Source organism: Hoplias malabaricus, chromosome 7 (assembly GCF_029633855.1).
Source record: "Hoplias malabaricus isolate fHopMal1 chromosome 7, fHopMal1.hap1, whole genome shotgun sequence".
Lineage (NCBI taxonomy): Eukaryota > Metazoa > Chordata > Actinopteri > Characiformes > Erythrinidae > Hoplias > Hoplias malabaricus.
In genome coordinates this window covers 36,717,082-36,729,808 of record NC_089806.1, presented here as the reverse complement: position 1 = coordinate 36,729,808, position 12,727 = coordinate 36,717,082, and the positions used below count along the sequence as shown (strand labels likewise).

The 12,727-nt window shown below is 42.3% G+C and overlaps 1 protein-coding gene across 1 annotated transcript in view; it reads left to right on the top strand.

The window, feature by feature from the left end:
* Positions 1 to 12,727, top strand: part of nbas (NBAS subunit of NRZ tethering complex) — a 262,175-nt gene that overhangs the window by 27,598 nt on the left and 221,850 nt on the right. The window contains exons 13-17 of the mRNA XM_066676307.1: positions 1,298 to 1,361; positions 4,066 to 4,259; positions 7,757 to 8,017; positions 9,641 to 9,766; positions 11,894 to 12,065. Coding sequence (XP_066532404.1) covers positions 1,298 to 1,361; positions 4,066 to 4,259; positions 7,757 to 8,017; positions 9,641 to 9,766; positions 11,894 to 12,065 — 817 coding nt within the window. The remainder of the gene's footprint in view (positions 1 to 1,297; positions 1,362 to 4,065; positions 4,260 to 7,756; positions 8,018 to 9,640; positions 9,767 to 11,893; positions 12,066 to 12,727) is intronic.

The following is a 12,727-nucleotide window of genomic DNA, read 5'->3' as shown; positions in this document are numbered from 1 at the left end:
CTGTGAGGAGTGTGGTGTGTTCTCCCTGTGTCTGCATGGGTTTCCTCCGGGTGACTGTCTGTGAGGAGTGTGGTGTGTTCTCCCTGTGACTGTGTGGGTTTCCTCCGGGTGACTGTCTGTGAGGAGTATGGTGTGTTCTCCCTGTGTCTGTGTGGGTTTCCTCCGGGTGACTGTCTGTGAGGAGTGTGGTGTGTTCTACCTGTGACTGTGTGGGTTTCCTCCGGGTGACTGTCTGTGAGGAGTGTGGTGTGTTCTCCCTGTGTCTGCATGGGTTTCCTCCGGGTGACTGTCTGTGAGGAGTGTGGTGTGTTCTCCCTGTGACTGTGTGGGTCTCCTCCGGGTGACTGTCTGTGAGGAGTATGGTGTGTTCTACCTGTGTCTGCGTGGGTTTCCTCCGGGTGACTGTCTGTGAGGAGTGTGTTGTGTTCTACCTGTGTCTGTGTGGGTTTCCTCCCACAGTCCAAAAACACACGATGGTAGGTGGATTGGTGACTCAAAAGTGTCCGTAGGAGTGAGTGTGGGTTGCCCTGTGAAGGACTGGCGCCCCCTCCAGGGTGTGTTCCCACCTTGCGTCCAATGATTCCAGGTAGGCTCCGGACCCACCATGTCCCTGAACTGGATAAGCGCTTACAAACAAAGAATGAATAAATTATTATTATTTTAATTATTATACACTAGTCATAAAGTGCTCAAACTATCCTAAACATTCTGACTCGGGCTACCTTTATCTCATTGTCCATTAGTATTTCTGGAAAGCTATTGCTATTCACCATACCTTTCTTCATAGAATAAGAATAAGGTCAGCATGCACAATGCCAAGCCTTCGGTTAGAGGGGTATAAAGCCCCCACAGCACTGACATGTGGCGCAGTTGAAATGCTGTCCATAAAGTATAATGGCGCTCCATTAGGTGCGTTTGAGATGAATTGGTACCCTTGATTTCAGAAGAAACACTGGGCCTGTATGTTATTGTAACATTACTTCTTAACCTTTGAATAGCAGCTCTAAACTTCTGAACAGCTCTATAGTTAGTGTTATAACTATACCTCATATAGGGGACATATATACGACCCACTGTCCTTATAAGATATAAAACAAACCTTTGTGTTTTGTCACAGTATTTCGGTGCACACTAAGCCTGTAATGCGGTTCTGTCTGATTTAGACGCTGCTGGGTATTCAGCTTGTTCGCTTTGGCTTCCCACAGAGCAGATTACCCTCACGGAACAATCTTCTTACCTTTCTTTCTCTCTTTTCTTTTGTCTGTCTGTATCTCTGTTCCTCTCCTTTTTACTAAAGCCCGGACATGAGGAGATCCACCCGGAGTGGAAGACTTCACTGGAGAAGAGAAAGAAAATAAAAGGTAACCAGCTCTGTAGAGGTGGGGTGTCTGATAACGCTTTGTTAAAAGATCATAAGACATCTGTGGCAAACATTAAAGACCATTAACTGGCAAGTGTTATCAAAGAGCACAGGCCTGCTGACCACACAACAAAGAAAGAGCCTCGCTGTGCGGGTTTTTGTTGTTGAAGGGCTGTTCATTGTGGAAGAATGTGAAAGTTGGAGACCCAATTTGGATCTGTGATTTCATTTTGAGTATCGTGTGCCATCGCATTTGACTGGGATTTGTACTCAGTATTCGCTGGGGGTTTCTGATGTACTCTCTGATGTCATTGTCGCAATAATATCTTTTGGACATGTTAGTGTTAAGTGTACTTTCACAACACACAGCAAATGGACGCTTTTATAACTCATCTGTGTCCTACTAACATCAGACAATAAGAAAAATGCCACATATTTTGTTCCCATTGAATTGTCATGATCTCGTTAATAAAATTAAGTAACGAAGTAATTAAAAACTTAGGAATATTGGGGGAAATATGAGCCAAAAGTAGATTAAAGGTGACATACTCTACCAAGTTAACACAAATCCCTGGGGTCTTAATGACAGCTTTGGTCAAAATATCACACACAGCACTATTTCAGATTTTAGCCATTTTAGCTCAGTTATCTTTCTCTGTTCTTCAGTACTCTTCTTTCTGTCATTGTATTTGATTTGCTCTGTTTAACTTCATCTATGCCCTCTTTCATAAACACGGGGCATCACGGTGATTGGAGAGACTCACACGAGGAGGTGGCACAGTTTGACAGTATTTGCCCTCTACAGAAGATGCAAGAAAATATTAGAAAAAGTGCTTTTCTTTATTCCATGTGTAGAGACCATTCCATGTGTGAGTTGGTGGCCTCCAGATTCTCAATTTAATGTCAACATACGCATAGAAATGAATACTTATTTCCGTAAAAAATATCAATGTGAGTGTGTTTAGGTTGTTACAAAGGGTTTGATAGTGTTTGATTACATGTGGAACATTTTTAATGTATATTATCTGCTACAGCTTCTGAAACATACTAATATTCATACTATATTCGTTATAAGATTTAACCACCAGTAACTCTAGAATGGCCTTGGTTCAATTAGAAACGGACTTATTGGCCAACGTTTAAATATAAGATTCTAATAAGGTTCTGCTTTAGAGCGTTCTGAATTATTTATTTATGTGTTTACTTTTTTTTTTACTGATGCACATAATTATAATGCGCATATTGCACCATCAGACACAGCTCTATATTGGATTATAAGCAAAGAAACAACCAGCGAACGACCTTTATTTTGGAATTATTTCTTTAAGCATTACAGCATATTATCCAGTAATAATTATCATAATACACTTCCAAGTTTCCAAGGTTTTTAACATTGCTTTAAAGGGACATTCCCTCCTTTCTTTTTCAAGCGAGTGGAAGGTGTCCTGTGAGACTCTGGAAATAAAGGACAGGTTGCATGTTTATTCCTGTAATATCTTTGAAAAACCGCACACACACAAGCGCACACAGCATGAAGAGTTATTCAGAGAGTAACCTGGTGATGGAGAGAGCGAAGGAGAGAACAGAGCGCTTTAATAAAGATCCCTGCTCCAGTTGTAGCAGAGGTGTTAAATTCACACGCTGACATTTTGATCAGACACTTTATATCACAGGTTTTCATAATGCAGCTGTGTCCACACCTCCGCTCCCCAGTACACTGGTTCTCTCTCTCTCTCTCTTACTTCTGTCACTCTCTCCCTCTGTCTCTCTTGTAAATTCTATGAAACTGCTGTTTACTTCCTGACTGTCGCTCTGCATCCTTAAACAGAATGCTACTCGCTAATCAGTTTCATAATGATGTCTCTCTTTCAGTTTTAGCAACATTTTTATTCTAATCTCGCTGTGTCTCGTCTTATTCATTAGACACACTGCTTTTATCCCAATTTGTTATGTCTCTGTCTCTTTCTGCTTCTCTCCTTTATTTTTTAATATATATTTCTCATACCCTTTCCCTCTGTTTCTACTTCTTTACGTCTCCTTTTTATTTTAATAGTCATAAAGTTGATGGCCGAAACGACATACTACTCTACTACTAAGATATTATATAATGCATTACATAATTTATTATACTAAATATATTTGTAGTATATAAACATATGGTTTGCAATGTGGCCAATTTAATTCAACATATATTTAACAAAACTTTAGCTTAGGTACATTAGGTGTTACCAGTTACCGTCCAATCGTACACTAGCCAATTTTATTGGATATATCACGTCCTGTGTACTAATTTAAGGGTGGGGTGAGGGTGTTGCACTACACAGCCAAAGCATGTCACGGACCTGAGATCAAACTCACTTTTACACGCTCACTTTTGGCAGACTTAAGATCCTCCACAAGGGGGTGCCATTTGCACAATTTTTGGATCTTGGCGCTTCACATGACAGTGTGTAATAGTGTGTTATTCTCCTGCCCTTACTATGTAAATTATGGATATATCAGAATTATACATAAAGCATGTTAACTATATACCTTACTTACTCACCCCTTCAATAACACAATTAGGGAATCTCGATTCTTCACAAGTATAGTGTATAATATTAGTGATATTTGTAGTCTTCAGAATTACTGAATAACATGTGGGTGTATTAGATTATAAATAAATGTAATATCGTTCTTGTATATCTCTGTTTCTCTTTCTGTAGATAAGGAGCAGTATCAGTCTCTGATGGATGTGGGATGGTGGAGTGATCAAGCTCTGATCTTGGCTCGTTGTTCCGGCTCGCTCACCGTCTCCTCAGTGCGCTCTCTCTCTAACCTGCTGGGGAAATCCTGCGAATGGTTTGAACCTTCACTTCGCGTCACCTCCGCCCACGATGGAGGCTTCCTCAGCCTCGAGGTGTGTGTGTGTGTTTACTTTTTACTTTAGAAACTGTGTATGCTTTACCTCTGTACCTCCAGAGAAAGAGTTTAAATATCATGGTTGAATTATTAATGGGAGAGCTTAGTGTGGAGATTATATGGAAGGAAATGATGTCCTGTAGTACAACCTAGAGTTTGCTTTGTTGGTCGAGTTGTAAGTGGGGTAAAAGCTCCCTTGTTGTGAGCATGCATATTATCCGTAACCTGAGGAATGATTTACATATTTTTTTTTAATGTCAGAAGGTTAAATGCTATAAGTTGTGTGCACAAAATCTTAAAGGAATTCAAAGTGTATTAGTTCGTTCCTATTTTGGCATGAGATGGGAAGGCTTAACACTAGAAGCTGGAATATTTCTGTGAAGATCTGATGCCTCTAGCACTGATGCTAGCTTCTCCAGAGCATCCCATTTGATTTCTAAATTTGCCAGAAAGTACATCCATAAATTTTGAAGTTTTGGGTTCAGGTCCCTCTCTGGGTGACTGACTGTGAGGAGTGTGGTGTGTTCTCCCTGTGTCTGCGTGGGTTTCCTCCGGGTGACTGTCTGTGAGGAGTGTGGTGTGTTCTCCCTGTGTCTGCGTGGGTTTCCTCCGGGTGACTGTCTGTGAGGAGTGTGGTGTGTTCTCCCTCTGTCTGCGTGGGTTTCCTCCGGGTGACTGTCTGTGAGGAGTTGGTGTGTTCTCCCTGTGTCTGCGTGGGTTTCCTCCGGGTGCTCCGGTTTCCTCCCACAGTCCAAAAACACACGTGAATTGGCGACTCAAAAGTGTCCGTAGGTGTGACACGCTGTGAAGGACTGACACCCCCTCCAGGGTGTATTCCTGCCTTGCGCCCAGTGATTCCAGGTAGGCTCTGGACCCACCGTGACCCTAAATTGGATAAGCACTTACAGATAATGAATGAATGCTCCTGGGCTTCCTCTACAACTGCAGCGTCTAACTGAATTTTTCAGCACTGTCTGGAAATCAAGCTGGGGAGGGAAGGGGTGGTTTCCTACCCTCCTGCAAAAGTTGCCTAGTGTATTTTCTGCAGTGCTAAGCCCGGAGTAGCAACGACAGAAGCTCTGCTCTCTATATTATAGACGGGTGGAACATAACAATCATTTTGGAACTGTAATATTATGGTAAAAATATTATGTAGTGTTTCTTTAATGGGTTTTTTTTTTATAATCAGTTTGAATTTTACATTTCATATGAACAGAATTAACAGGCTTTAGGCTGGACGTTGAGAATCGTTTTATAAGTGTTTTGACTGTAAAAATTGCCAAAACCCTGAGGAATATATTCCTTTAATAAATTTACAGACCAGATGTTACTTACCAGAGGAAGAAAATCTGGTGGCAATTTCTGCAGAGTTTATAGCAGTGTGACAGTGTGTGAAAAGATTTTTATTCGGATGTGTACCAAGCAAAAAGTTTTTGGACCAATAATGAGAGTCCACAAGTTTGTGGGCACCCCTTATTATTACGGATTTCAGGAACGTTAAGGTGCATCCATTGGGGGAACAGACATTCAGCTGTGCACACACGTCTTGATATAATTTCTACTGAAAGGCGTGGAATGAAATGGGGTGGTCTGGAAAACATCAGCCTGCACAGTGCCAAGAATAGGCTAAAGGAGTAAAAAGCCCCCCAGCATCGTGCTGTGAAACTCCATCCTCTGGAATGAGTTGAAGTGGCATTCGTGACCCAGGTTTAATCATCCAGCATCAGTACCTGACTGATTCACTAATTCTCTGCCATTTAAAGGAGCTGTCTGCAAGTGTTTAAAATGGGAACTGCCATACAGATTCAAAACACATCCAGATTTGTTACCACCTGAAATGGCAACATCCAAAAACATCCATGGGTGGTGGAAAAGTATGGGTAGGTGTGTGTGTGTGTGTGTGTGTGTGTGGTTAAAGTGTGCTCTCCCCTGCAGCGGGTTCTTTTTCATTAGAGGCTGCTGACTTCTTTAGTTTCCTCTGGTGGAGAGAGCAATGTGGTTGTGTTTCTGTCTCTCTCTCTCTCTCTGGCTTTATCTGCAGGGCATCATCATAACGCTCCGTAAGAAACACCTCTGCTCTTAACACATCCCTCTTTTATTATTTCATATCTATCTTCAGGCTGGCGTTTTTTGGGCAGGACTCTTGTAGAAAGGGAAAGCTGGAGGGGATGGTGGAGGGGGGTATGAGTGTTTGTGTGTGTGTGTTTCTTGGGTTTTATTGCTGTTGCCTGTGTCACTGGGGGGGTTCCTCTTATCTTCAAGAATCACAGCATCACACGATCTGAAGTGCGTCTAAGATGAAAAAGTAGTGAATGGTATAAATTGTAGGGATATTGGCAGAACTGCTCCGACATTGTGTCTCTTTCTCCCATACTGTTAAGTATAAAGCAGATGGCAGTAAAGACGGAACAGAAATAACACTGGTTTGGTTTCTTGAAGATTTTTGACTTTGCAAATGATTTGTACATTTTTTTAAGTGCCCCTGTTTTTTTTGGAGAACCATTGTTTTGACTGAAGGACCCTTAAAAATGTTCTTTATTTAAGAGTATATTAAACACAGCTTTGTTTTGCCACTCAGTCCGACTGACTGATGTAAATTCATGCCCTCTACACATCTTTGTGAACAGGGATGCAACAAACCAGAGCAATGCCCCACCGATTTTCCTGCTGCTTAATTTGAGGAGAAAAAAAAAAACCAAAAACATAGAACAGCCTCTGCTTTCCTTATCTGGACGGACCACTGACCTATAGCTATGAGCAACGAGACCAGCTCCCTGTCAGAACCAATTAAAATCTCTATTACAGGTGGGGAATGGGACATTTTCCAAAAATGGACACCTGTACAATTACAGTATTTTGTGTTTTGCAGTTGCAGTGCATGTTCCCACATAATGTGAAGGTTCCCAAATGTTGGTTTCCATCATGCTTCTTGTCTTTTAGAGAAGCTGGATCTTAATGTTCTCCACAGACGTTAGCCAAGATGGACTGTGCACATTTTAAACAAACACACATTGATTATATTCATTAAAACCTTCCTTGGGACTTTATGTCGAAATATAAGACATTATTAATCAGTCATTGATACAGTTTTCTTTTTCCACCCATTCATCCATTCATTCATTCATCACAGTGGGTCTGGAGCCTACCTGGAATCACTGGGCACAAGGCAGGAACCACCCAGTCCATCACAGGGCACCACACACTCACTCACACACACCTCTAAGGACACTTTTGCCCAGACAGTTTGGCTACCAACATGTGTTTTTTGACTGTGTGAGGGTTTCCTCTGGGTGAACATACCAAACCCCTCACAGACAGTGACCTGAGGTGGGAATTGAACACACAACCCAAGGACCCTGGAACTGTGTGCCAGTGGCACTCTGAATCAAAATCAAATTAAACTGTAAGATGCCAACAGATTCTAACTTACTCTTTCTAATCTACATTTTCACTCATACATGGCTCATTTTGTCTTATTGTTTTTTTTTCTCTTAGTGCGAGATTAAACTGGCTCAGAAGCGTTCCCGTGTGGAGAGCTCTGGCTCAAGTGAGGACGAAGACGGTGAGGAAGACTCTGATTCCGATGACGAGGGCTCGGCGAGGGCTCGTTATTTTGGCTACGTGAAGCAGGGCCTGTACTACATCACTGAGATGGAGCGCTTTGCCCCACCGAGGAAGCGTCCACGCACAGTCACCAAAAACTACCGGCTGGTCAGTCTGAGGTCCACCACTCCTGAGGAGCTCTACCAGAGGAAGGTGAGTTGAATGGAAGTCATGTGATGGGTCTGAGTCAAATATTAATCAGTAGGGATGCCCCATGAAAAATAGGTATTTGTTTATAGGATAAGTGTCTTAAGACAGAGTTAACAGATGTGTGCTTTGGCTAGCATCATGCGATCCTAAATCTAATGATAACTTGCCTTGTACTTATCAAAATTTTTTGTTAAAGTAACACTAGGTCAAATTTTTACTTTAAAATCATTATGATGCTTTACTAACCTGCAATAGAGCTCAGAAAAACAAACTGCACTATTAGCCCTTTTACACCAATGTGGAACCGATTCTGTTAATCTTCACAAACCTAATTTAGATCTGTTAAATTAATGTGGAATTAATGTATTTCCCGAACCAGAAAAGTCACTTCCCAATTGGAATCAAAGGAGAGTCGGTCATTGAGTGTGAACCAATACTGCATCCATGGACATGTTGAGCTAAAGAAGCTCCAGATTGAGCACAGAGCCTCAAATAAAGGGATATCGTGCAGTGGAGCTGGACAGGTCACTTCCTGATGGGTCTGTGAATGTTTTTGTTTTGAAATGGAACATTGGAAAACGTTAAATGACACGTTCGCCAATTTCTGATTTGCAAATAAAATACAGGAAAGGAAATAAAACAGGGAAAATGCTCCATTTTTGTGTTTTCTGGGACTGTGGTTAGTGGAACTAACCCGTAAACAGTGGATTAACCATGACCCTGCCCTGGCTGTCTGTTTATTTCTGGTTCTGGCGCTGAATTCATCCACATCATCTCTGGAATTGAGCAACCCTGCTACTCCCCGTCCTTTTGGTGGAAACGAGCAAAGAATAACTTCTAGAGGAGGATAGGAAAACACCCTTGATTTGAGGACTCTACAACTGTAGGGGGAGCCCTAGAGCAAAGGCACCAAATCTTACCTAGTGTTACTTTAAGAAAATATCTCAATATAGTGCAATATACCGATAAGCACATTTTCCCCAGCAGGTTTCCTACACTCTGTAAACTTGACTAACCTAGTAACTGCTATGGAATTATACATTTTGAGGGCAGAGCATACACAGGTTATTTGTGTGTGGGTTTTATATTGAAGTTAAGCATGATCAGGTCCCTAAATGATCTGGCATTGGTCATGTTTAAGGGTTACAGTGATGAAATAACTGTATCCTATTATGTGATGTTGGAGAACAAGAGATGGAGCACAATAGGAAGGACAAAAGAGGGCAGCGAGAGAAGAGAGGAGAACGCGAAGGCCCTTGTTAGTAGTTCTGTCAGCAAAACAAGCCTCATGTAGCGCTCTGAAGCACATCAGAGCACACACTATCCCATTAAAGCACAACAAGACACAACAGGACACCTCCAGAGTGAAGCCCAGTCTAACAGGAGGCAGAGTGGGCTTTGAATATTGAACAGTCCTGGAGTAACACAGGCCATTGCAGCCGCGCAGGTTCCCTTTCCCCAGAGTGATTTACAAGTGTGCCAGCCTTTGTTGTGGCTGGGCTAACAGAGGTGATAATACTGCTTTGTTTACGACACAGCTGCCTAATGAGGAGCCCTGGGAGCCAAGCACAGACATTAACCTCTGTGTGTTTGTGTGTCTGTGTATGTCTGTGTGTGCACTTGCAGATTGATAATGAAGAATATGGAGAAGCTCTCTCCCTGGCTCATGTCTATGGACTGGACTCAGATTTGGTCTATCAGAGGCAGTGGAGGAAGTCCTCAGTCAGCATCGCGTCCATACAGGACTACCTGGTAAATGCTTGTGTTTCTATGCAGCAGTACGTTTTCTGTTCTACTGTAGATGGAACCCTTGTGTCCATCTCTAATAGTGAAGGTTGAGGCCTCACTGTTCACATGCTATACATTAGAATCAGTGATTATAGCCCTCTCCGTAAAATGCATTTAGTGTAAGGCCTTTAAAGCAGCTTGGGATAATTGTCACAGTGCATAAAATCATAAGTATTAATGAGCCTGTTTACACTTTGTATTTCCATGCATTCTTGATCTTTGGATTAACGGTGTGCCATATCATTTTACAATAATATTATAAATTGTAAAATTCATTCATTCATTGTCTGTAACCCCTTATCCAGTTCAGGGTCACGCTGGGTTTGGAATCACTGGGCACATGTTGGGGGCACACTCTGGAGGGGCGCCAGTCCTTCACAGGGTGACACACACACACACACACACACACATTCACACCTACGGACACTTTTGAGTCGCCATTCCACCTTCCAATGTGTTTTTGGACCGTGGGAGGAAACCGGAGCACCCGGAGGAACCCCAGGCGGACATGGAGAGAACACATCACACTCCGCACAGACAGAAGAAACCCACGCAAACACAGGGAGAACACACCACACTCCTCACAGACAGTCATCCAGAAGAAACCCACGCAGACACAGGGAGAACACACCACACTCTTCACAGACAGTCACCCGGAGGAAACCCACGCAGACACAGGGAGAACGCACCACATCCCTCACAGACAGTCACCCGGAGGAAACCCATGCAGACACAGGGAGAACACACCACACTCCGCACAGACAGTCACCCGGAGCGGGACTTGAACCCACAACCACTTGAGCTGTGTGACTGCGACACTACCTGCTTCGCCACTGTGTTTTTTATAATGATGTCATCCATTTACGTATAATACAGCATTTGTTCATTACGTGAATCATTCCCCACAACAACAGTTACTGCGGAAAGTGGCTCGGTTTAGAATTCTGATTTATTTGTTACATTCTTTATTTTGTACAGAATCAGACTCTTGGTAAATTAGTGTTGGAGGTTTTTTATTCTGCTGAATTAAATGCAAGAGACTGGATTAAATGCAAGTGTAAACACACCTGGGACGTACTGTGATGGGAGCAATGTAACCAATTTCATAGCTGGTCAGAGATGGATCTCATCCAAATTTAGTACAAGTGACAAACATAAACAATGCATTTTTTTAATCCACATACAAATATACGCATGTAAATGTCTGGGAAATGCATCCTTGGTCAATTTTCTGGAGGTCAGTGGCCTCTTTATTTGCCACAGATTATGTTAAATACCTGGCATCTGTGAAACCATCCATAATGCTCCCAAACCAGGCCTCGTTCTTTCTTTTTTTGTGTGTCTAAGACTTTATTTGGGCAGTATATCTGGTCCAGGTCCAAGTCCAAGACTGTGCTGGCTCAGCCACAGGTCCAGCTCACATGGGCCACATATAAGGTGTGTTGTGAACCATACCTGGGCCAAATTGATGTCAAGCTAGGCTCATGACAGCTGGGCCATGTCTGGCACACACAACACTTGCCAGTGCCATAGGTCCCAAACGTGGCAAAGGTTAGGCCCAAAAATGTCTGTGTGGGGACATGTTGGGACAAAGTATATCCATATACAATCCAGATCTAAAACTCATGTCAGTACAAGGTGTAAACAGACTCAATGACCCCAAATGTGCTTGATCAACCAAGTCATGAGCCCAGTTGGAAAATGACAGGTGATGAAAGCATACTCTTGACCAGTTATTGTTGTTAACTGTGAATGTCTTAATCATCACAGTTCCTGTTTAAAGTTAACAGAATGTCACGGGTTGATGCCAGCGTGTGATGAATTGGACACAGTGTTAATTGGTTCACACAGTCCTGATTGGTGCACATTGGCTTGCATTATTATTATTTTACGTCATAATTCCAGTCAAAGAAAGAGAAGCCACACAAAGCAAGCTTTGTGATAAATGTAGCGTGTTTCATTCATTTATTTATTCATTTTTTGTGAACTGTTCACTTTAATTACGAATCTTTAGAACGTCTCTCTCTCTCTCTCTCTCTCTCTCTCTCTCTCTCTCTCTCTCTCTCTCTCTCTCTCTCTCTCTCTCTGTAGAGTAAGATAAAGAAGCGTTCCTGGGTTTTGCATGAATGTGTCGAGAGGGTCCCTGAGAACGTGGACGCTGCCAAGGAGCTCCTGCAGTACGGCCTGAAGGGAACAGACCTGGAGGCCCTCATCGCCATTGGCAACGGAGAGGATGGAGGCAGGTGTGTATCTCGCACAAACTCGAACACAACATCCAAAAAGTAAACAGCCTGATGGCATCCTCCTGGAATTTTAAATATTCTTAAATAGTATTTTCCCCTTAAAGGAGCAAAGAGCATAACGTCTTCTTAACTTTTTCAACGTTGCTTTTTTATTTTTTTTGTAGGAAACAAAGCTACATAAAAACAACAAAAACAAATCTGATATTAAATTTAGTTTATTTCCAGCTTCAATATGGTTATTAAACTAGTATGTGTCATCAGGGCCTGCCCTTATCTTCTAGCAGTTCTCTTACACTGTGCATTGTAAGAAGATACATTTATCTACAAACTGAGTGCTCGTAGACACCTCTTTTAATTAGTGAGTTATGCTGCTGTATGGCGTTCCCATTGCCTGCACAGATGTTCAATTTTGTAGAAACATTTTATATAATTCCCACAGGGGGTGAAGTAACAAAAAAAAAATTTGAATAAATTGGAAGACTCTGGAACAGCTGCATTGTTAAAGGGTATAAAGCCACCCCAGTCTTGGCCTCTGGAAGATTGGAACCTAGTGATGGAGCACCAGCCAATACCTTTGAGATGAGCTGGAGTGATGTTTGTGAGACCTAACTCCAATCAAACTCCAGTACTTTGACCTCACCGATTTTCTCTTTAGCTCTTTGATAAATCTGATAGAGTGTGT